This window comes from Xenopus laevis, chromosome 8L, assembly GCF_017654675.1.
Source record: "Xenopus laevis strain J_2021 chromosome 8L, Xenopus_laevis_v10.1, whole genome shotgun sequence".
In the NCBI taxonomy this organism is placed as follows: domain Eukaryota; kingdom Metazoa; phylum Chordata; class Amphibia; order Anura; family Pipidae; genus Xenopus; species Xenopus laevis.
This window is the reverse complement of record NC_054385.1, coordinates 67,043,341-67,068,602: the sequence shown is the minus strand read 5'-3', so window position 1 is coordinate 67,068,602 and position 25,262 is coordinate 67,043,341. Positions and strand designations below refer to the sequence as shown.

General features: G+C 40.0%; 1 protein-coding gene across 2 annotated transcripts; it reads left to right on the top strand.

Annotated features, from left to right (window-relative positions):
- Positions 1–76: 76 nt before the first annotated feature.
- Positions 77–21,809, top strand: ppp1r10.L (protein phosphatase 1 regulatory subunit 10 L homeolog). 2 transcript variants are annotated; one of them, XM_018230176.2, is made up of 20 exons: positions 77–218; positions 354–878; positions 5,289–5,407; positions 5,491–5,577; positions 5,843–5,978; positions 6,109–6,160; positions 7,370–7,447; positions 8,230–8,388; positions 8,848–8,950; positions 16,320–16,429; positions 16,632–16,732; positions 16,877–17,024; positions 17,128–17,301; positions 17,487–17,733; positions 17,915–17,990; positions 18,147–18,335; positions 18,514–18,634; positions 18,964–19,122; positions 19,380–19,754; positions 20,527–21,809. In XM_018230176.2, exons 3-20 carry the CDS (start codon positions 5,301–5,303, stop codon positions 20,634–20,636), a joined length of 2,532 nt encoding a protein of 843 aa, XP_018085665.1. In that variant the 5' UTR covers positions 77–218; positions 354–878; positions 5,289–5,300; the 3' UTR covers positions 20,637–21,809. The 2 variants fall into 2 exon arrangements, with proteins under 2 accessions (XP_018085665.1, XP_041428842.1); XM_041572908.1 differs by having other exon boundaries at positions 354–1,478.
- The last annotated feature ends 3,453 nt before the right edge of the window (positions 21,810–25,262 follow it).

The following is a 25,262-nucleotide window of genomic DNA, read 5'->3' as shown; positions in this document are numbered from 1 at the left end:
CCTACAATCTTTTAATTATTTAGCAATTACATTCTCGACGACCATTGGTTGATACAGGTGATGTCACCAGTTGCCACCATTTTCTGGTGTCTGCCGCGTCTTAGTGAACCAATCATTTCTTTCCATTCTGATTGCGCCGCCTCCACATTCTGTGACGATTTCGAAGCTACATAAAGTTGGGGTTTGGTCAACGACGCCATTCCAGCCTTTGTCGCCAGGTAGGTGCTGTGTGTTGTTTGCTGTGTTTGTTCTTATTATCGTGTGCCCTTGAAAGGGACTCGTTTTGTGTAATTGTCTAATTTGTTGCGGCCATCATTTGTGCACGTGTTTTATGATTTTACTTTTCTCTTTAGGTATATCCGTGTTCCACTTGGCTTCAGCGTCGCACCAAACATTTGGACAAAAGTTAAAATTAATATCAAAACGTCAAGAATCGTCAACTTTGGAAGCTATAGAAGATCAAAATACAAGGGAGCCTCGTCACAAACCTTCTACACCACTTTTTCCCCCTCTTTTTCTATTTTTTTTTCTCACAAATTTATGTTTATCTGCCCTTTTATTAAGGAGACTCTGGACTTAATTGTGCTAGTCTAAAATACAGGCGTTCAATGTAAAATATAATCCTCTTTAATTTGAATGTCTATTTTGTAGCTTATAAAGGGCACTGTTGATAACTGTAAGATTAAATATTACCAGCCATCTAAAGCTTAACTTTTCCATAAAATGCCAACCACTGTCTTTGTGTGGTCAAAAGCTAAAGGCAAATTTTTTTTATGAGGCTATATTCCATAGCACCCCCTATCCCCCACTTTTTTTTTTTTTCTTTCTGTTTTTAGCCCACTTCCAACGTACGAAGCGGTGAAGGAGAATTTTGGATAGTAAGTGTTGCTTTTGAACGACCTTGGAAAACAACTTTACCCCACCAACCTTTATTCCTCATAAAACCTTGGTGGATTCAGCTAATTTCTGCCATCCCAGCAAGATTTTCAGATTTCTAGCAAATCCATCTTGGACATATCTAGCTATAACCGATTACTTTGAATCATATTGATATAAGGCTAAACCTGCAGACAAATATCACCCCTTCAACCTTTTATATAGCTTTATCATACATTTGGCACATCTTTCTAAGTTCTAAATGGATAAATGACCATTGTGTATCAGTAACGTGTTTTGTCCAGGCTCATATTGTGATAGCAAGTAAATTTTAAAGGCAACCTGGTCTGTGAGGTTGAACGGTTTTTACAGGATGTACGGAAAAATGAGCTCCCATACCTAAGATGGCGTCAGGGCTTTGTTTAAAAAAAAAAAAAGCATGCGTTATCTCGGTGTGGGAGACGGCATCCTTCATTAACCTAAGGAAAATGACTTTTTCTTTTTTTCCTCCTATGTGTTTAGTTCAAGGAGCATAGTGAACAGAATCATGAGCAATCTGTACATAAAGATTGCAGGGAGAGACTCATGAGTTCTACAGGAAGGTACAGTTATCCATAAAAGGCAGATGCACTGAAATGTGCCAAAGCTGGCAGAAACCAAGTAGGCAGATAAAAGGCGAATCCGCAAGGATTAAAATTTCTATTTTTGGGCTTTCTGTCCCCATTCACTCAATTTGTTATTCTACATTCCAATTACTGTAATAATTGCAATTTTAAATGTCCTCAAGGAATTAATGTTTGCACAGCAGTGGAATCATTCTTTTCACCCCCTGGCAGACTGAGGATATACCTAAGAGGATTGTGTGCAATCTATCAATAAAGATTGCTTTCCTTCATCCCACTACTATCCTGTATGATAGTAAATTTTGATTATATTTAATAGCAAGCTATAATGCAAAAGTCATTTTGGTATAATTAGTTGTGTGTACATGGATTTTTGTAAACACCATATTACTCCTAATACATCAGCTTGATTTTTGGCGATCTTTCTCATCTCATGAATTCCATTATTGCCGGATGCTGTATATTTCTATATTTACATAATCTATAAAGTAACTAGGAAGATATGACTGTATTGTTTCCGCTACAAACATTACGCTGTGGTTCTTTTACAACAAGCCGTTTAACAGCATTTTTTTCCGTTCAATATATATTTTTTTTAACTGCAAAATGGCTGCCTTGGTTGTTGTTTTAACATCTAGCACGCTGTAGCTCTAAAATGGACTCTCCTCCTTTCTCTTTGTTTTCCTGCTGAGGCAGGCATGCTAGACTGTGTATGGCTGGCACTTTTGCTCATCTCTTGAACGCCCTCTGGTGTCTACATTTACCAACAGTCATTTTGAAAATCAGGATTTTTTTTTTGTGTGCAGTTCTACAGTCCTGTACAGTATAGCTATATATCTCTTACATACATGTTAGTCATTTTAAAGTGCCTCATTCTCACAGGCATTCAAATATTTTTAATTGGGTTTAATTAATTTTTAAGATCAACTATTTGTTTTCCCCAGTGTTCTGCACAAATCACACAACCGGCTCCAATTAAAGTTGCAAAATGTTACATTTCCCTAGTTACCTACATTACAGCAATTTTTTTTTAAATTTTTTCCTAAACTATTTATTAGATCTTTATCTTCTTATAGGTATATAAAACATATTTAGAATTTACAAACCAGGAGTTGAATCTTTCACTGGCTTGATTATAGGCAAACAATATAGTAAATATTCCCAGTTAAATTATTAAAGGAGAATTTTAAAATGTTCACATTGATAACCATTTGGTGATTAGGGAGGGGGTGCCCTAACTAAGCTTGCTTGTTATTATAATGTCTGAGTCAGTCTGGCTCAAGAATTACAAAATAATGTTAACTCGTTCTGTTCAGATGTAATGCATTTTTCATGTGGCCAGTTTTTTCATTTTTGCATTTTATCCCTGTAAGCCTAGGATCCCCATATATAGATGCATTTCCTGATGCTGTCTGATACTGTATTATTCATATCAGACATTCCTGAATTTGTGTTCTAGTTATTTAATATTTTAGATTTTCATCTTTTTTTTTTTTAATTCACATTGAGTGTTCACATCCCTTTTTTAATATCTTGACAACCAAAGCATATTTTTAATATATATTTTATACTGCTGCAAATAATAAGTTAAGAAACATCTCTTTACTCCATACTTTTAATTTAAACACAACTTACTAGACATTAAGGGACAGATTGATCAAAATGTGTGATTAGACTTTTCCACAGAAAAACTTGTCCACTTTCTATTCATTCCTATGGGGTTTTAAAAAGCGATTTTGAACTCTAACTTTCACCCACTGATAAATACACTTTTAAAAAGCCTATAGTAATGAAAAGAAAGTGAGTGAGTTTTTCTGTGGCAAACTCTAATCTCAAATTTTGATAAATCAGGTCCTACGAGAGAGAGAGATAGATAGATAGATATATATATATATATATATATATATATATATATATATATATATACATATACATATACAAGAACAGTATTTAAAAAGAAGAAATGTATTGGTAGTACTCCCCTAAAAATTGCAGTAAAATGGTACATTGCTAATATCACATTTCATAAAAAAATGTTAGTTGATCAATTGAGTCATCCCTAACTTGGACATTTTAAATGTCATTGTCCGGTAAGTAGGAATATAGTTCTTTAGAATGTACACAAGTGGAATCCAGGCCTGGAGTCGCACAGCTTTCAGCAGTTTACACTTGATTCTGGTATTTCATAGCTGTTTCTTAATCTCCATATCCTAGAGATAATAGGAAAGGAAGACTTCTGTTAGAGAAATTATTTATGCACACTACAATTTTTAAAGTATAAACCTGCAGAAATAGGGAAAATCTCAACATTTGTGAATGCATACTACTGTACACACAAACTTTTCAGATAAATTGTGCTTTTCTACATTAAAGGGGTTGTTTGCCTTTGAGTTAAATTTTAGTATTTTGTAGAGAATGATATTCTGAGAAAATTTGCAATTGGTTTTCATTTTTTATTATTTGGCGTTATTTAGCTTTTTATTCAGCAGCTCTCCAGTTTGCAATTTCAGCCATCTGGTTGCTAGGGTCCTAATTACTCTAGCAACCATGCACCGATTTGAATAAGAGACAGGAATATGGATAGAAGAGGCGTGAATAGAAAGATGAATAAAAAAAACAATAACAATACATTTGTAGCCTAACTGAGAAATTTGTTTTTAGATGGGGTCAGTTACCCTTTTTTGAAAGCTGGAAAGAGTCAGAAAAAGAAGGCAAATAATTCAAAAACTGTAAAAAAAATAAAATAATGAAAACCAATGTAAAAGTTGCTTAGAATTAACCATTCTATAACATACTAAAAGTTAACTTAAAGGTGAACCACCCCTTTAAGCAAATGCTAATTGCATTCAAATTGTCATTCGCTATATTTGGAAAATATAAGCACTTGCTTACCTATTCTTACCTGTGCTTTTAATCCATTTTAAAAAGAAGAGAACTAGTTTTCTCTATGCATAAATAATGCAGTGTACATACCTGTATTTGAACAAGCCTAAATAAACCATACATTACCATAACAATGTGTTAGCTTATACATACTCTGCACATTAGCACTTCCACAATCACCTGGCATTTTAGAAAAGCTTAATTCTCTGAACTGCATCACCAACCGAGAGAAAGAACATTAACAGCTGAGGTGATGCAAATTAGTCATGTGTGGAAATACAGCAAACATGACCTGCTTATAAGTTAGGTATTTTCTGTATTGTTTATAAAAACAAACCAATATCACCCTACTAAGAATTCTGAGTTTAGACTTAAAACGTATTCATAGTTCTTTAGGTATTGTCCACAAACTGATTAGAGGGATTCTAATATCACACTGGTATGTTAACCAGCTATTTCAGGTGTATACAGAATAATTCTTTTATAACATCCAACTTTCCCATGACATATCGATCATTTTACATGCAAGGTGGACAATTCTAGGCCAGGTATCTTCAAGAGGAAGATAGTTGCAGCCCATTCTTGAATAACATGGAATTAAGCCCTGTTCAGTTTGTTTCAAACTTCATCCATATTTTAAGTCCATAACTTATTTTGTCCTGTTGTTGCTGTTACTTCCTTGTCTTGCATATCCCCAAGTTTCTAATATTTGCCACATACATATTTTTTGTAGCATCTTCATCATCTTATGTTCTTTCTCCAGGTCATGCATATTGATGTATTTTCTAATCACCTGCCTTGTTTTACTAGTGTTTTCCAATACTTTTTCCCATTCCAACATCCCCTCTAACTCACTGACTTGTTTGATATTTTCAAACCTTATTGCTTTGCTGTCCTTTCCTTTAGAACCCTGAAATCATGGGGTCAAGACCTATTGACCCACTAGAGCTTTTGAAAGGGCTGGATAATATACTCGGGCAAACTGGTGAAGTAAAAGCACTTGAAGGAATGGCCAAGATCTTCAAGTATGTATTCTCATAAGATTGTTTATGATGTAACACATTCTAAATGCAAGCAGTTAATGGATTTTGTTCTTTCATTTTCATAGCCTTATGAAAGAGTCTCAAAAGATGGTTAGCCGTTGCATTTACTTGAACATTGTTCTACAGACACATTCCCCAGATATTCTGTCCAAGTGAGTGTCTTTTGCATCTTTAATAGCATTACTATAGTAAAAATATACCTAGCACTAGCATTATATACCTACAGTATACCTAGATCTAGCACCTAACAGTTAACTGTTCAATAAAATAGTTTTATGGGTATGTATGGCAATTTTCCAAGTATTAATACTCAACTAAATTTAAATTATACATCTGTGGTGGTGTTTTAGTAAAAGGTGAACATTTCATTTAATTGGTGGTATAAGTTCTTAACTCATACGTTTCCTAACTTTGCAGGTTTATTCGTGTTGGAGGGTATAAGTTACTGAATAGCTGGTTGACTTATGGGAGGACTTGTAATAACAGCCCACTTTTGCACCAGATCCTCCTCACACTGCAGCATCTGCCTTTAACTGTTGATCATCTAAAAATGGTGAGTTTAGATGTAGTGTTGGACTGTTATAAGTTGCTATATGTCTCGAGCTGTTTCTGAAAGTTCAAAGTAGCAAATACAAAAGAAGTTACTATAAAGGAAACTTAACACTTTTATGTTTTTGCCTCAGAATAACACTGCCAAACTTGTAAAACAACTCAGCAAATCCAGTGAAGATGAAGGTAAGAAATCAAATTATTATACACTCATGACCAATCTTCAACAATGTATTTTTCTTGATCTGATTTGTTCTTAGTATTGTTTTCAAATCAATAAAGGGGTTGCTCACCTTCCAAACACACTTTTTCAGTTCAGATAGTTTCACTTATGCCCCTGACGAAGCTGCTTGTCAGCGAAACGCGTAGGGCGGCGTAGGTGGAAGGTGGTGTGAATAGCTCCCACTCTTCCCAACGTAGCTAGGCAGAAAACTTTGCTGGGGGAAGGGTGGGAACCAGCACTATTGGGGTAATACTAAGGAAGATCCCTATTGAGCAGGTACTGACAATGGGTATTTAAACCTGCTACTTAATATTTTGCACATACCCACCACCTTTCTAACCTAAGCTCTGAGTTTTTAATTGTGTGTTATTTTAGGGACATAGTCCCGCACGGCGTAGCATTTTTTCACGCTGTGAGTGTGTATGCTGGTGTGGCCAAATGAGCAATTCTTTTAAAACAGTTTGAATTAAAAGTTATATTTTAACACTTTGTAGCAACCTTGGCTTGAACTGGTTGGCTGGCTGGCTGCAGCTGAATTGGAGGGGTGTGTCACTCTCCAGCATTCAGTGTAGCTGTTTTGTGCCTTTTTGTTCATTGAGACTATTACCAACCTGCGGGCTAAAGGCTACATTTAACTTAGTTGGCTCCGACTATCTTTCTATACAGTTCAGATAGTTCACCATAAACAATGACTTTTTCAATGCTTTTCATCTTTTACCGTTTTCCCAAAGTTTAATGTTCCTGTCTCTGGTGTTTGTCTGGCAGCTCAGTGATCCAGGAGCAGATTCTGAACTGTTACAATTTGCTACATTTAGTTGATACATTTCTCAACAGTATCTGTGGGATATTAACAATCATTGTATCAATCTAACCGCTTCCTTTAATGAAACTCAGGGATGCTGCTCAGCAGGGACAAAGATAACAAATGTATCCACTAAATAGATCAATTTAGAACAGTTAGTGACCCCCCCTCCCAGAGCTGCTTTAGAAGGTGAAAAATTAAACTAAACACTTCAATATTAGAAAAACGTTACATATGGAAAATAAAAAGTAATTTGGAAAAAGTCTTTATTTCTGGTGAACTATCTGAAACCAACTAAACTGAAAAAAGTGTTTGAACGTGAACAACCCCTTTAATGAAAGGATTTTAAAATAAAGTTTCTCCTCTTCAGAACTTCGAAAACTAGCTGGAATTTTGGTCAATGATTGGATGGCAGTTATCAGGTCTCAGAGCAACATACAGCCTGCAGGTAAAAGTCAACCTTTCTGGCATTGTTTGTGTAGGGCTTTCCATATACTGGATCAGGCAATTCTTGCGCCATTCTCAACTTAGTTTATTAACAGATAATTTGAATTTATATTTGCAGACTAACAAAATGAATATGAAATATAATGAAATCATTATTATATTTATAATATTTATAATAACTATGTATTACCTGTAAAATGGCATCTATTGTAACTGATGTCTAGTGGTGTTGTGTCATGGCTGTTTGAAATATATCCAAAAAATAATCATTTTCTCTCTACTTTTCTTTTTTTACATGTTAACTTGAAACTGTGACCTGTAAAAAAAAAAAAAAAAAAAAAGCACATTGCCTTGTTCGAACTTTTTTAGCAGGATTTGGCCAAATCCAAGTGCTCAACTGAATCCTTAAAATCGTGTGACTTTTTGTCACACAAGCAAGGAAGTGAAAAAATTTTTAACACTCCCTGCCACTAATTTGTGTTTTTAAATTAGGTTCAGGTTTGGTTCTGAATTTGGCCAAAAGAGGATTTTGTTAATCCCTAAATTTTACAATAGGGGACATATCTTTCTTTAAATAATTGTTGTGTAATTATGTTAAATAGAGGCCCACAAATATTCTTACAACTGCTTTATTGTCAGTATTATTTGTACAGCAGCAGCAGCAAGTTATGCAGCTGTTTAAATAAATTATGTTGTTAATCTACCTGTCTCTGTTCTGTTTGGAGGTAAAATCAGTTTAATTTACTGCTTATTTAAATACTAATCTAAGTTTCCTTCTTGTAGATAAAGAGAAGAAAAAGAAAAAAGAAGATCCCAAAGGCCGTAGCCCAGTCCATGACAAGACCTCTGAAGCTAAGGCAGAGGATATTGGAGACAAAAGGAAGGAAAAGCCAAAAACTCCACGTACAACGGCCCCAAGTCATGCAAAATTTAGATCCACTGGTAAAGCAAATCGCACCACATTCCTTGCATGTTTAAAATCCTGCCCATGAGGGATGTAATAGATAGTCTAAAAACAAGTGAAGTGTTGAACAGCACTGCTGTTGAATTTAAAGATCATTGTTGTAAAGTGAAGCTTTTGAATAAGGGAAGTGGGGGTTGGCATAAAGAAAGTGAAATTATGCTCATATTTCTGGAACAACCCTATTTGTCGTCGGAGGACACATTGAGGTTAAAGCACCACCAGGACACAGGAGACTTAAATAAAAATTGAGAGATTGGCAGGTCCACTCCAGCTTTACCCCTAAACTGTACCCATTCCAACCAGCTTTTAGGAGGGTGGCAGCCACGTCTTTAGTAAGCCTGTGAAAAAATTTCTGTATAAGGGAAGTGGGCTTGGCACAAGGTAGGGTTGTAGAGTCTTATTACTGTTTTTGTAAGCACAATCTCACTATTTTTCAGGTCTTGAAGTAGAAGCTCCTTCTCTTGTTCCAGCTAAGAAACCTACACCTGTTCCTGTCCTGTCTGACAAGTATTTGAAACCAATTCCTGTAAAGAGACCAAGGTAGGAAAACCATATTTTAGTGAAAACTATTTGGTCTTGGCCAAAATAGCATAGGCATGAATGAAGTGATTACTTAGTCCATTATATAGAAGAGCCGTTCTGTTTGGGTTGCCCTCCAGTCATAGAAGATGTGGCTTTTGAATTTGCCAAATGGAAAAAATTGAGCAGATGATATTGAAAATAATGCTGGCAAAAAATGAAGCTGTGATTTACTTTTTTTCTCCAATGTTGCCTTGGGAGACACAGGAACAGTGGGTAAAGCTGGTACCACTGGGGGCAGGACACAACAATAGAAAAAATAAAACTAGCTCCTCCCCTGCCAGCTATACCCCCCAGCAGGCGGAGTACGGTTCAGTGTTTTGTCGTGTCCTCGGGGAATAGGACGTGAATTTTTCTGCAATCCACATACTGCAAATTACTAGGAGAGACTCAGGACCTCTACACTGAGTAGTTGGTCCCTGAAGGTCGGCTCCCAACGTGGGATTGTCTCTGGGGTTCTAAGAGTGGGCACCTGCCACCAACCATCCAGTCTCTATAACTTACATTCCCCCACAGGTGGAGGAATCTGACTGGCAGGACGACTAGGAAGGAGCTGGAGATCTGCGACATGTAAGTATGTGCAGCCTGCTTCAAAACGCCCAGCCCATTCTCACTAAGAACTGGGCAACCCAGAGTAACCACTTCCCCACTCCCAGAAATCCAGAGCCCCTTGTGTGCTTGTACGGTGTGGCATTCGTAAGGGACGCACAGTGGAGGCTGGACGGTGGGGAAAACAGTGGCAGCAGAGCACCGACTAGCCATTGTACTATAGCTAGCAGTAGGTAGGATTCTCGCTCTTTCCCCTCGGGCGCGGATTAGGAACGATTCACTTCCGGGTACGCACACTTCCTGCCGAGCGCATAATACTTTGGTTGGCGCCAAAAGGGACTCTCGTGCCGATCAGAGGAACATCTCTGCACACATGGGGGGGTAACTGGTGCCACAAATCAGTGGCACACACCTAATTCCGACATCTCCTGTGCTCTCTGCCATACTCTACTCTCCACTGCAGGCGGAAAACAGAGCAGTTCATTGCGTTTCAGGGAGAGAAAGTGCTGCAAGCCGTTTTAGGCTTAACAGGTATTGTCTTACCATGTCTGATGGAGCAAATGACACCCTTTTATCTAGAGGGACCACCTCGGTTACATTTTTAGCATGTGCTAAATGTCACAAACGTTTGCCCCCGGGCCATAAGGAACCTATTTGTTTTAATTGCCAGCCCAAGGCTATTTGTTCAGATCTCCCAGAGACTGCTCATCCATAGGAAACACAATTTTCCCAAGGGAACCCAGGGGGCTCCACCACAGATCCTTCCCCTGACACACAGGATATCCCTCAGTGGGCATCAACGTTAGCAACAGGGATTCCAAGATTGGCTCAATGTTTGGACAAACTCCTTTCCCGCCTTGAGAGTCCTAGGGCCAAAACACACAAAAGGAGGGCACCCCTCTCCCCTTTAAAAAAGTGAGAGTGACCGTAACCAAAGTGAGAGTCTGGTCTCCAAACCCAGTTCTCTTTGAGGGTGAGTTATCACAGAGTGATAAGGAGGAGGACGATTCTACCACGCATTCTTCTGAAGCTGTAGACTTTCTGATTCTTTCAGTCATAAACGCTACAACAACCAGAGACTTCCTTCGGGCAATCTAGCTCGCTGTTCAAGAGACAAAGCAAGTTGTCCCCAGTGTTAACATCACGCTGTCAACTAGATCAGATAATCCTGCAAGAGTGGGATAAGCCAGAAAGACGTTTCCAAGCTAACAGGAGGTTCCTAAAGAACTACCCTTTTGATACTGAGTCTGCGGAAAAGTGGACTTTGCTGCCTTCAGTGGACGCTCCAGTATCTCGGCTCTCCAAGAATGCTGTCTTGCCAGTTCCAGTTGCATCTTCCGTCAAACACGCTATGGATAAAAAACTGGAAGGCCTACTGCAGGGGTGTCTAACCTTTTGGCTTCCCTGGGCCACGTTGGAAAAAGAAAAATTGTCTGGGGCCACACATGAAATACACAAACACTTTTGATTTGTAAAAGTAAAGAAAATACACAGAAAAGAGCTACAATACCAGTTGGATAACCAGATGGAGCTATACACTGGAATATGGGACACCCGGATATTAAATATACTGAGCGTTTCAAGCCGGACCCTATTCACATCCATCCTGGCGGCCCAAGGGCTGTAGGTTGGACACCCCTGGCCTGCTGCGTTTAGCCTTTTCAGCATCAGGCACATCTCTTCGCCCTTGCCACAGCTTTGGTCAGCAGAGCCATCCAATCATGGTTGGATTCTCTGATTAATTCTATTCAATCCGGGGCCCCTTGCCAAGAACTCTCAATTTGGGCTTCTCAGATTAAGGAAACAAATGACTATATATGCGAGGCATCCCTGGACACAGAACAGGTGATCAGTCTAAATATCCGCCTTAACGGTTGCTGCTCGGCAGTCCTTATGTCTAAAACTACGGTCTGCCGACATGTCTTGAAAGAAATCTCTTACTTCCATTCAAAGGCAGTCTACTCTTTGGACCTGATCTAGATAAAATCATAAGCCAAGCGACAGGGGGCAAGACCACATTACTACCACAACCAAGAGCATGTACTTCCTTTCACAGAGGGAAGTTTTTTCGAGGCCCAAAAAAACGAGTTCAAAATTGTCCCCTCTTCTCCATTCGACCTCGGGGAGAGGCTGTTGGGTGGCAAGACCAGAGCCATCTGGCAAGGTCGCAAACCCGTTACAAACACCACTGACAAGAACACTTCAGCATGATGGTCCTCCTTTGGGCCACATGGCCACAGGGGGCAGATTGCACCTTTTTTCAAAATCCTGGCTCTCCTTCACACAGGACTCCTGGGTACACGAGATAGTAACTCGGGGCTATCACTTGGAATTTTTCACTATTCCACCCCAACGTTTCTTTATGTCCAGACTTCCTCAGGAGCCGACAAAACGCAGAGTATTCCAGGTTGTTCTCAACCTTCTTCAATCAGAGGTGGACGTACCTGTTCCATCCAGAGAAAGATTCAAAGGGTACTATTCAAACCTTATCATTGTTCCCAAAAAGGACGGGTCCTTTCGACCAGTTCTGCATCTCAAGGAATTGAACAAGTTTAACCTTCTACGCAGGTTCAATATGGAGTCTCTTCGTTCTTTCATTGTAGCTATGTCCCCTGATGAATTCCTAGTATTTCTCGACATAAAGGAGGCTTATCTACATGTTCCCATTTTCCCTCCCCATCAGAGATTCTTGTGCTTTGCCTGCCAAAATCGTCACTACCAATTCACGGCACTTACATTCGGCCTGACCTCTGCCCCATGGTCTTCGCAAAGATGATGGCGGCAGCGACAGAAGTGATCCGCAAGAGGGCATTTCAATCACCCCATACCTGGACGACATTCTAGTCAAGGCTCCGTTGGTCCTACAGACTCAACAGTCCCTCCAATTTACAGTGACAACACTGCAACCTGCTTGAAATACGGGCGATTTGACTGGGCCTAATTCATTGACAACGGGAACTGAAAGGACAAGCTGTAAAAGATTCAATCGGACAATTCAACAGCCATAGCCTACATACATAAATCACCAGGGCAGCACAAGGAGCAGAGGGGCACTAAACGAGGTCAAGCTCCTCTTTCACTGTGCATAAACCAATCAGACTCTACTGTCTGCCATCTACATACCAGGAGTAAAAAACTGGGCAGCAGACGGTCACTGGATCCAGGCGAATGATCGCTAAAGGAGAAGATATTCAACGAAATAATGAAGAGATGGGGAATGTCGGAAGTGGATCTCATGGCCACATGACGGCATCAAAGATCCTTCTCTAGCCCAGGGTGGACGCTCTAACATCAGTGTGAAACTTCCGACTGGCCTACACTTTTCCACCGCTTCCTCTAATACCAAAAATGATCAGAAAACTAGAAGGGGAACAGACAACCCTCATCCTCATCGCTCCTAGATGGCCATGACAAAGGTGGTTCTCGGATCTACTAAACCTGTCGATAGACGAAACTTGGATTCCTCCTCCTCTTCCGGACCTTCTTTCTCAGGGACCAATCCTCCATCCAAAGCCAACAAGCCGCAACTTGACGGCGTGGCTCTTGAGACCCAAATTCTGGGGGGAAAAAAGGTTTTTCCGACGCCGTAGTGAGAAACAATGCGAGCAGCCCGAAAACCTGTGTCCCCAATAATGGGGTTCACAGAAGAACAAAAGATTTGAACACTTTTCCATTCACAGTCTCCTAGACTTCCTGCAAGATGTCTATCCATGGATCACTGGGAACCCTCAAGTCTCAAATCTCTGCACTATCTGTCTTATTTCAAAAAAGTCAGAACCTTCTTGCAGGGGGTAGCTCATCTGGCTTCCCCAATTTGAGCTCCCACACCCACATGGGATCTCTCATTGGTCCTGCGGGCTCTGCAAGAACTACCATTCGAATCACTGGCATCAGTCTCTCTACAGTGGCTCACATGAAGACTACGTTCCTACTGGCAATTGCTTCAGTGAGGAGGGTATCTGAACTCAGTGCCTTATCGTGCAGAGTTCCTTTTCTGGTCTTCCACCAGGATAGGACGGTCCTTCGCAGGGTACCATTTTCCTACCCAAGGTGGTCTCATCCTTTCACCTAAACCAGGAGATCGCCATTCAACTTTCTGCCCTTTGCAGTCCAACCCAAAGGAGCCGGCTCTTCAGTCCTTGGATCCAGTCAGGGCCCTCAAGTTCTACCTTCACAGTACTTCAAGCGGATGCTCTGTTTGTCCTGCCCTGAGGACCACAGCGGGGCACACAGGCCTCCATTTTACACTGGATGAAACAGACCATCCAACGGGCCTACAGAGCACAAGGCACCTCCACAGGGCATCAAGTCGCATTCTACCAGAGGGATGAGCACTTCCTGGGCTTTCTGAAAACAAGCCTCGGCAGAAAAGCTGTGCAAGGCAGTGATGTGGACTTTGATCCACTACTTTGCAAAATTTTACCATTTCGACACCTTTGCGGCCTCTGACACAAGCTTTGGTAGGAAGGTTCTTCAGGCTGCTGTAGCTATTTCCACGTAAGCCTATCCTTCCCTTTGGTACGTTTCCCCTGTTCCTGTGTCCCCCAAGGCGACATTGGAGAGAAGGAGATTTTGTGTAGTCACAGTTACATCTCTTTCTCTTCAGTCGCATGGAGGACACAGGACTTCCCTCCCTGGAGGGGGACACAGGACTTCCCTCCCTGGATAGGGGCTGTCAATACCAAATCAGAAGTGGTCTAGTAAATACTCATTCAGCTATTAAAGTTTAAGTAAAGTTAAACTATGATGACTTTGGTACAAACTGAACGGCACTCCGCCTGCTGGGGGGTATAGCTGGCAGGGGGGGAGCTAGTTTTATTTTTTCTATTGTTGTGTCCTATGCCCAGTGGTACCAGCTATACCCACTGTTCCTGTGTCCCCCAAGCGACTTAAGAGAAAGATTTAACAGTGAGTGCACAAAATCTCCTTTTCTCTGCGTCTCCAGGGCACACAGGAAGCAGATGGGGTAAACTTATCAAAATGTGAGTTTAGGGGGCCGATTCACTAACTTCGAGTGAAGGATTCGAAGTAAAAAAAAACCTTGAATTTCAAAGTGTTTTTTGGGCTACTTCGACCATCAAATGGGCTACTTCGACCTTCGACTTCGAATCGAAGGATTCGAACTAAAAATCGTTCGACTATTCGATAGCCGAAGTACTGTCTCTTTAAGAAAAAACTTCAACCCCCTAGCTCGCCATCTAAAAGCTACCGAAGTCAATGTTAGCCTATGTGGAAGGTCCCCATAGGCTTTCCTAAGGTTTTTTTGGTCGAAGGATAATCCTTCGATCGTTGGATTAAAATCCTTCGAATCGTTCGATTGAAAGGATTTAATCGTTCGATCGAAGGATTATTCGTTCGATCGAACTATTTGCGCTAAAATCCTTCAACTTCGATATTCGAAGTCGAAGGATTTTAATTCCCAGTCGAATATCGAGGGTTAATTAACCCTCGATATTCGACCCTTGGTGAATCGGCCCCTAGATCTTAATAAATAAAAACTCACCCGCACTCATTCATTACTATGTGATTTTTAGACCCATATTTATCAAATGGTAATTTCTAACCTTCACCCATTGATAAATATGATTCTAAAAATCCAGTAGGAATGGATAGAATGTGGGTGAGTTTGTATGTATTAAGATCTAAACTTGCATTTTGATAAATGTACCCCTAAATGTTAAAGGGGAACTATTGCGAAAATTAAATAAGAAACTTTCTAAATACAATCAATTAAAAATTATGTAGCTTTAAATAATCAAGTTTATCTTCACTATTCTGCTCTCTGCATCTGTTTCACTTCACTCTTCATTCAGGAGTTGGGTGTCAGATATTCATTGACCAGTATATCCAATATAATCAACCAATTAGATCCAATATATCTTATGGGGGGGGGCTTCTTTTGCCTAGAAGATTTATTAGAACTCACTCTATTAAAATCACCAGACATCATGTCTCTACATGCATAATTTGTGCAGAAGGCAGTTATTTTGTTTATTTGAGTGAGCTCTAATTCATCTGCTAGGAAAGGAAGCTGCCCCCCCCTATAAGATATATTGGATCGAACTGTCAATGAATATCTGACACCCAACTACTGTAAGAAGACAAAATGAAGAGAAACAGATGCCGAGAGGGATAGTGAACATAAACTTGATTTTTTCAGAAACGGTACAGAATTTAGAAAGTTTCTTGTTTTAGTATGAGGAAGCTTATATTAAATTTCCATTTTTGCGATAGTTCCCCTTTAAAGGAGAAGGAAACTCATTTTACACTTGGGGCTGCCAAATTTTAGGCTCTCCCAACTGAATGTATTTACTTACCTGAAACCCCGATGCTCCTATTAGCAGAAGACTGCACCGGCCCGGGTTTATTCCAGCGAGCACCACAGATCACTCCTCTTCCGGCTTCTTCTTTCTTCAAATTTCACGGACCAGACGCATGCACAGTAGAATGAACTTTTTTTTTTTTTTTAGTTAAAATTTGGCTTTTCACTCAAATGCACATGTGCAGCCGTGAGAAGCAAGAAGAACCCTCTGTGGTTCTCACTGGAATAACCCCGGGCCGGGGTTTCAGGTACTGTAAGTATATACATTCACTTGGGAGTGCCTAAAATTCCTAAAAACACCCCCAAGTGTGAAACGACTTTCCTTCTCCTTTAAAGGGCACTGAAAAGACCCTCTAAAACAGATGAGTATTACAATTCTTCTGCAGTTTCATTCACAATTTGTCATGATTGCTTATTGAGATGTTTTTTAGTATTTGACACCATTCTTTGCTTCCTCAGTTCAGTTCCAGTTCCTGGTGATGCTGCTCCAGCGGAGAAAAAATATAAACCTCTGAACACAGTTCCTAACACTACTAAGGAAATTAAAGTAAAGATAATTCCTCCACAGCGTAAGTTCTTGCTACAGCTGGCAACACAATTGCCTTACCCAAGCTATCCTACATCTTCAATTGAATCTACATATGCCTTTTTTTTTTTTAACTTAAAATCTGCCCCATCTCCTCAAAATTTTAAATCGGCATGGCCAAGTGTACAAATTATCAGAAAAAAAGAATATTATATTAACTGCACTTTATTCAATTTATGTTGCAGCCATGGAGAGTTTAGGATTTTTAGATGCATTGAATTCAGCCCCTATTACTGGAGTAAAAATCAAGAAGAAAAAGAAAGCTGGTTCACCTACTAGTAATAAGGTAGGTAACAAAAAAAAACGTAACCTCTTCTGTGATACAACAAACACTAGCGCTTACATTCCACTGAATTAAATATTGTTACCCCAGTGACTCCTAATGCTGCCTATAAATTTACAACTTGTAAAGTATTGTCTTTTCCAAAAGGCAAGTCCATTTGATATCAAGTCCCCGACTGAAGAAAACAGTGTCACCAAGCCTTCATCACCTGAGCCAGAGCCAACAGTAGAAGGAATGGAAGTGGATCGTCCAGGAACCCCAGTTCCTGCTGTAGAATTACCAGAGCCAATCGAAAGTAAGACACTCAAATTTAACTCAAAGTGGTAGTAGTTTGTTTCTCCTTTTGCAAGTTTTCTTTTTTGTTTTTTTTTCTTTACAATCTGATATTTCTTCTGCAGTTTCTGCACCACTTCCTCCTCCTCCTCCTCCTCCTGCCCCCTCTGAAACCAAGCCCAGTGAAGCTGATGCTTCTCAGTTGACCAAGAAAGGGAAGAAAAAGAAGACTGTCAGTTGGCCCGAAGAGAGCCGTCTCAGGGAATACTTCTACTTTGAGCTGGATGAAACTGAGAGAGGTTAGAGCTGCTTGCTTAAATAATTGTTGTTTTCACTATAAAGTAATCTCACAATCAACATTATATGGTATGTGCATTAATCAATCCCTATCTACTTTACCTTTACTACCTGTGTTAACATCCATGGTGTTAATGCTAATATGTATTTGGCCTTCTATATAAACACACCTTTTTTACTTTTCCAGTCAATGTAAACAAAATTAAAGACTTTGGTGAAGCAGCTAAACGGGAGATGTTAAAGGACCGGCAAGCTTTTCAAAATGCACGTCGCGTTAGTCATGATACCATGGAGGAGGTCGTTCCTTGGCTACCACCTCGACTTCTCAGTCTTCCTGGGGCTTTGGTGCATATAGGAAGTAACAGTACAGAAAAGCAGACGCAGGCAGAACGAGAAATGGGTATTCTCCAGGAGATCTTTCTGACTAAAGAGAGGTGAGAATGGCAAATGCAATTTTCAATGTAAATATTCAATGCAAAAGTTAGTTTAATGGTGTATGAAATAAGTTTGTGCGAACTTGAAAAAAAATGTTGAAATATGTACCATAGTGGCCAGTAGTTTTTTGTTTTTTTTTTACTTTTTAAATAATCCTTGTTTCTTATTTGTCTACTACAGTGTTCCTGATACACCCCATGAACCTGACCCTGAATCATATGAACCATCACCTCCAAAACTTATACCTCTAGATGAGGTAAGTTATTATAGACTATACTATAAAATGATACAAGCGTAAACTAATTGTCTTTATTTCGTATAGTATGCCAAAAGTATATAGAAGCCACCACACTTGCCTTTATTTTGAGAGGGTTCACAGTTTAATGTTTCCTATTTTAACTTTTTATGTAAGGATTGCTCCATGGACGATGATGTTTATCCTGAACCTATGGACCAGAGCATTGCTTCTCAGTCTCCAGACTTGTCGAGTGGAGCAAAACTACCACCTGTCCTTGCTAACCTAATGGGTAGTATGGGGAGTTCCAAATCACACCCTAACCCTTTGCCAGAAACTATGCAGGAAATTCTGACTTCTATAATGGTGAGCAGTCCAATAAGATAGATGCATTCAGTGTGTTGCCTTTATCAGGATATGTGAGAGAGAATCCTGGGAATATCTGCCTTGTATTTTTGAGCTAGAATTACAGTATTTTTATGTGTTAAAATGGTCTTCATTTTTTGAATTGCTTATTTTTAATTAATTAATTATTATTAATTAGGGTGCCCAAGGTAATGCAAAACCAGAGGACCTAATGAAGCAGCCAGATTTTTCTGAAAAAATCAAAAATCTACTGGGCTCTTTGCAGAATCAAAATCAGAACCACAGTCCACCAGAGCCAGGTAAGTGACCTATGCGGTGTACAGACTTTCAAAAATGGTTAATACTGCTCCTTTGCATTGCTGGGGTCCTAGGCTTAAATTCAGACAGTGCACTGTATTTAAGAAATTTGTTGGTCTTAATGTGTGTTTGAGTTTCCTCCAGGTACTTTGGAGGGTCATTTTGGGTCCTTATAAGATTGACCATAGTCTGTGTTAATGTGATAAAATAAGGATTGTAAAGACTGTAGACGTCATTCAGCCTTGAAATGATTTGTATTATGTACACTCTCTCGAAAGCATTGTTGAATATTGTAGTGCTTTATAAAGAACATTAATAATTTGTTTTACAGTTGGACAAGGATCGCAGGGACCAGTTAATAATGGCTTTCCAACTCCATCTCAAAAAAATCATCAGCCGCCACCACCACCACATCATCATCAACCACCGCCTCATCATCAACCACCACCTCAACATTATCCTCCACCAGGACCCAATGGACCATTCCAAGGTAAGCATGCTTGCCAGGTAAAACAATTTGCAACCCATATTCAAGTAAACTGTTTTTTAACTTTATGATCTACCTCTCTTCTGTCTCTTGTATTTGTTTTCCAGTCTGGTAATTGACCCAAACAGCCAGATAGTAATTCAAATGCCAAACTGAACAATTGAAATTAGCACATCATTAATGGAACATGTGAAAAGAGTGACATTTGACTTTGAATAACATAAATGTCTTTTTTTTTTTTTCCCCCCATCCTTTTATAGGACCACATGGTCCTCATGGCGGTCCACGCATGATGGGGCCACCTCCCCCACAACGAGATGGTTATTGGGAGCCCCCACCGAATGAAAACATGAGAGGAGGAGGCCACCATGGAGGAGAAAGAGGAGGAATGAGAGGTGGTGATAGAGGACCTCCACCCCCTCCATTTCACAGAAGTCGAGGAGGGAGAGGTGGTGAACCAGGCTATAGAGGAAGAGGTCGGGGAGGTGAAAGGGGGCATCCAGGAAGGAATGGACCTTATGGCATGGGACATGGAGATCACCGTGGGGGACATGGTGGAGAGCACCGTGGACATGGCGAGGGGCACCGTGGTCATGGAGGACATGGAGATCATCGGGGACATGGGCATGGAGGAGGTAAAGATAAAGTAGAGTTTTTAGTGCCATCTGAATTGCAAGATGTATCTTTGTCAGAAAAGACCGGTTTTATTAATCTGTTTCAAAGACTAGTCTTCATTTCTTTCTTTATCATCAATTGGAGGCAGTTTTTCATTCTACAGCTGTATGCTGGTATTGCCAGTGGTACACGAACACAGGCAATTGCTGAATACGTTTAAAGGGATTCTGTCATGATTTTTATTTTGTTTTTAATTCTAAATGACACTGTTTATACTGCAAATAATTCAATGTACCATATGAAATTTCATTCCTGAAGCAACAAGTGTATTTTTTTTAGTTGTAATATTGGTGTCTAGGCAGCCATCTTAGGTCATATATACACACACACACACACACACACACAACACACACACGGAGCTGTTCTCTGGTTACTTTCCCATTGTTCTTTTAGGCTGCTGGGGGGGATAGGGAGGGGGATGTATCACTCCAACTTGCAGTGTAGCAGGGGCACCTGGAAAACTGACAGTATTTATAGCCCATGTCGGATTTCAAAGTTAAATAAAAAAATAAAGTTTGCTTTTTTGATAAATGGATCTCATTGCAGAAGTCTGCTGGAGCAGCACTCTTAACTCGTGTTTTTTTAAAAAACATATTTTCACATGACCGTATCCCTTTAAGCATGTGACTGAGAGGTTTTTTCATAGGGAATCCAGTTATGGATTATAAATGTGATGTTCACTTATACTACACTCTCTATCTCACTTATACTATTTCAATATTCTCTTTTCAGACATGTCTTCCCGCCCAACTTGTCGACACTTTATGATGAAGGGCAACTGCCGTTATGAGAACAATTGTGCCTTTTACCACCCTGGTATAAATGGGCCACCACTGCCCTAAACCTACAATCACAACTTTCAAAGCATAGATATTTACAGGAACAGAAGCAAGTGTAGAACTTGAACGTTTTTTTTCATGAAAAAAATTCTAATATGGCTTCTGTGAGGCCTAATTCTTTCCCTCATTTACCAAATTTTGGGGATAGGGGCAAATGGACTCTTCAGAAATTTTTATTCTAGCCCAGTGAATGAACACTTGCATGTGCGAATTGTTTACTATTGGGCCTAGGCAAACTTGTGTTATTTATATTGTTTGGGGCGTTCGTAATGGCTTGTTTTGGGATAAATACATAAAAGGTTTTTCTTCACCTTTGAAGAGTTTAAAGAGAAACTTAAACTGTAAAATTTGAAAAGGCTTGCAGCTACTTGGGATTATTTGTTTCTCATTCTTTTTAACTGACACTTCCAATAATGTTTTTGACAATGCCCTCTTATCATTCTCTGTAATTTAATTTATGCTATTTTCTGTTGAAAAGTGTTCCCCTACCAGTCCCTTGCCCTTTGTTATAATGCCATCATAAAATTTGTAAATACAACTGTGTGAAATGTTTTACAATCAGTATAATGCTACCCTCTTTATAACCATTTTTGATCCTGTGAGTGATGACTCAATGCGCCTATTAGCTTAAAACAGTTCTTTTGCTTTCTTCCTCTGCCAAGCCATTTTCTGGTTCTGTTTTTTGCTGCTCTCCTGAAACACTACATCTTTATTGTATCCCAAAATTAAACTCTGCTAAAGCCAAACCATATTAATAATAAGAAGCTATACTGTAAAATATTGGTCTGTAAAATATAGGGGTTTGCATAATGATGGGTATCACAAAGATAATGAACATGCCATCCTGTGTATGTACATTAACTACAGAAAGTCATTGTTAATCAGTAAATATCTTCATATTTAAATTCTTTGCAAAACCAATGCATATTTGATTGCTGGCCTGGATAAAAATACAGTATTAGAGTAATCTCAGATCCATATATGCCTTGGATCCATACAAACCCAGGGTAGGAAACAGCTGTGATTCTTATCTGAAAATGTTTTCTATGAAAACTGACTCAGAATATGTTTTTATTTGTTTTTCTTTTTATTATTTTCTTTTTATGGGTCCCCAAATGGATTCTTATTTTCTTTTTGTATACTTTGTAAATGAGAAATAAACTCAATTATAAGGTGTATTGCTTTATACTGTCTTCTGTTTGTATTGTTAAATTTTAAGGTTATCCAGTTGGGAAATGTGATTATCAAACATGCAGGCTCCTCTTTTCTCCAGATCTGCTTGGGGGGACACAGGTATAGTGGGGTCTAGCTAGTATCACTAGGTGGCAGGACACAACTAGGAAAAAAACTGGCTCCTCCTCCACTGGCTATAACCCCAGCAGGTGGAGATTAGCTCCGTTTTAGTTGTGTCCTCAGGAGGATATGACTTATTAATTTTTCTTTCCTTATCGGATCATTATGGCTCAGCTAGACTGACAATAGGGGATATTCAATCCCTCCACACTGTGTATAGGTCTCCTAATGACATGCTGCAGTGTGTGATCTGCCTCCAGGGGTCTTGTAGTGCGTGCACAGACCATTCAGCATCACAAAGTATTCTTTAGTTCAGGCAAATACAGAGAGCTGACCAGAGATCAGAAAACAGAGGACCAGGCATGGGGTAAGTTTTTTTTTTTTTTTTTTTTTTTTCCCCCCCCCCCCCCCTCAGCCTCTTACTGCTGCGCTATGCTGGCCACTTCTAAAGTACCTGATATTCATCAGGTAACTAAGCTTCCCTCTCCGGCAGCACTTCTGCACTCTACAACATTGCTGGGGGTACAGCCTTCAGACACCTGGTCTATCCCTGTGCTTTCCCTTGTGCCTCCACTACGTGCTCAAGTGTAGTTGGCGGAAGGAGACACGTAGTGCGCGCTTCATTTAACATTGGCTCTCTTCTTGGGAAGCCATAAATCTCTTACGCGCCAAGTCTCACGCGGTATAGCACATTGTCCCGGAGAGTGCGCACAGCCCATTGGCACTTAGACGCAGGGCCTGACACGGAAACAGCCCACAGCTCCAGAATTACACAGTGGGGTCCTTTCCTTCCTAGCTGGTACTACGACAGAGCAGTACTTCATACTTCTCCCTCTTTTCTTACCAAGGTGGTTTTCCAGTAGCGCCTACTGCCTCTGTAAAATGTTTTGCCTGTGCCTAATGCAGCAAACGACTGCCTGCAGAGCACAAAGACCCTTTATGTGTTAGGTGTTAACCCCCTGAACCTTCAGAACCTACTCCCTCCCCCCCTCAGGGGGGATCAGGGCACTCAAGGGGAATCTTCATCCCAGCATAGGGACACCGCTCCACACAGGGAGCACTCTCCCCCAGAATGGGCATCCCAGTTAGCCACAGGGATTCCTTAGTTGACACAATCTTTAGATAAACTTCGGTCTCGCCTAGACAACCGCAAAGGCAGGGTTCCAAAGCGCAGAGCTCAGTCTCCTTCTGACAAAGACAGTGATTCATCATCGAGAAGAGCTTCCCCACCTCCATTGCTCTTTGGAGATGATTGTGACCGCTCTGAGGGTGAGCTTTCCTCCAATTCAGACCAGGAGGAGGAGTCCTCTAGACCCTCATTTAACTCTGTGGATTCTCTAATATCATCTGTTTTAGTGACCTTCAAGAACTGGAAGCCTCATTTGACTCTTCAAAGGTACTTTTTAAACGTTGCACTAAGACTTCTCCAGTTTTCCCCTCTCGCTCACAACTCGATCAGATCATACAACAGAAGTGGGACAAACCTGAGAGGCATTTTCAAACTAACCGCCGGCTTTCCAAAAATACAACCCTTCCAGTACCTGATGCCTCCTCCTTCAGGAAATCAATGGACAAAAAACTAGAGAGCCTCCTGCGTTCTCTCTTTACCGCATCCGGCACGTCCCTATGCCCTGTGTTAGCCACAGCATGGGTGAGCAGAGTCATACAATCCTAGTCAGATTCTCTTCTCAAATCTGGTGCACCTCGCCACAAATTCACTCAGTGGACCTCATAGATTAAGGAAGCAAATTACTATATATCTGAGGAGTTATTAGATGCCATTCAAGTAATCAGATCATCCCGCAGGTCCTTATGGATGAAGTTATGGTCAGCAGATTTCTCATCAAAAAAATCGTTGACTTCCATACCCTTCAAGGGTAAGCTTCTCTTTGGCCCTGACCTAGACAAAAACATTTAAAACCATGTTTACCAGCTAAGGAGGTCCCTCTGTTACAAGGAAAACAGAATAATACTAACTTAACATATAATTCTCCACTAAGTAATGCAAATTGTAAAAGTAGTAACCTACGCTGTATGCTGCCAAATGCACAGAGTTTGTCAGGTAAAATGGGAGACCTAGAATTAATTGCATGCTCTAAAAATTATGATATAATTGGTATCACTGAGACCTGGTGGGATGAAACATGTGACTGGATTGTGAATTTAAATGGTTACACCCTTTTTAGGAGGGACAGAGGGATTAAAAAGGGTGGAGGAGTGTGTTTGTATGTAAAGCCTGAATTAAAGCCATACGCTAAAGAAATAACAATAGCTGGCACTGGTGAGGGTGTAGAATCACTCTGAGTAGAGATTTTGACTGGGCAAAAGGTAACAAAAAGAATTATCATTGGTGTATGGTATAAACCACCTCGTATAAGTGTCGAGTATGAAGCCCACCTACTCTTGCAGATACAAGCGCTTCACAGCTGGGTCAGGTTGTTGCTATGTGTGATTTCAATTATCCATTACTGGGGTAATGGAGTTGCTAAGTCAGAAAAAGCTAGTAGGTTTGTAAATATGCTGAATGACAATTTTTTTTATTCCAGCTCGTTCAAGAACCTACTAGCAATAACTCTCTTTTGGACCTTGTGATAACTAACAATATTGAACTCATCTCTAACATTTGTGTGGGTGAGCATTTAGGGAATAGTGATCATAACATGGTCTCCTTTGAGATTCTGTTGCAGAAGCAATTCTATAAGGGAGTAACTAAAACACTAAATTTCAGACGTGCAAACTTTGACAGTATAAGGGCATCTCTGCAACATATTAAGTGGGAAATGCTTTTCACAGGGTTAAACACAGAACAAAAATGGGAAGTCTTTAAAATGCTGCATAATAAATATACTTGTCAATATAATCCACTTGTAAGCAAGGAACGTCGTTGCAAAGCAAAACCTTTTTGGTTCAATAGAAGCGTTGGTGTTGAGGTGGGTAAGAAAAGACGTGCTTTTAAGGCTTTCAATTTAGCTGGTACAGCTGAAACATTTATAACGTACAAGGAGGCCAATAAATCATGCAAAGAAGCTATAAGGCAAGCTAAAATTGATATAGAAAAGGATATTGCAGCAAGCAGTAAAAAAAATCCAAAATTATTTTTTAAATATGTTAATAGTAAAACAATGAAGCAGGAAGGGGTGGGACCCTTACTATCAGAGGGGGGTCAGCTGGTTGATGAAAACAAAATAAAAGCGCAGATTCTGAACTCGTATTTTTCTTCTGTCTACACAAATGAGGAACCAGTAAGTGAAGGTTTCCTTCTTAATAGTACCAATTCTAGTAATACAACTAATGATGCATGGTTCACACATGAAGAAATTCAAAACAGACTAGAAC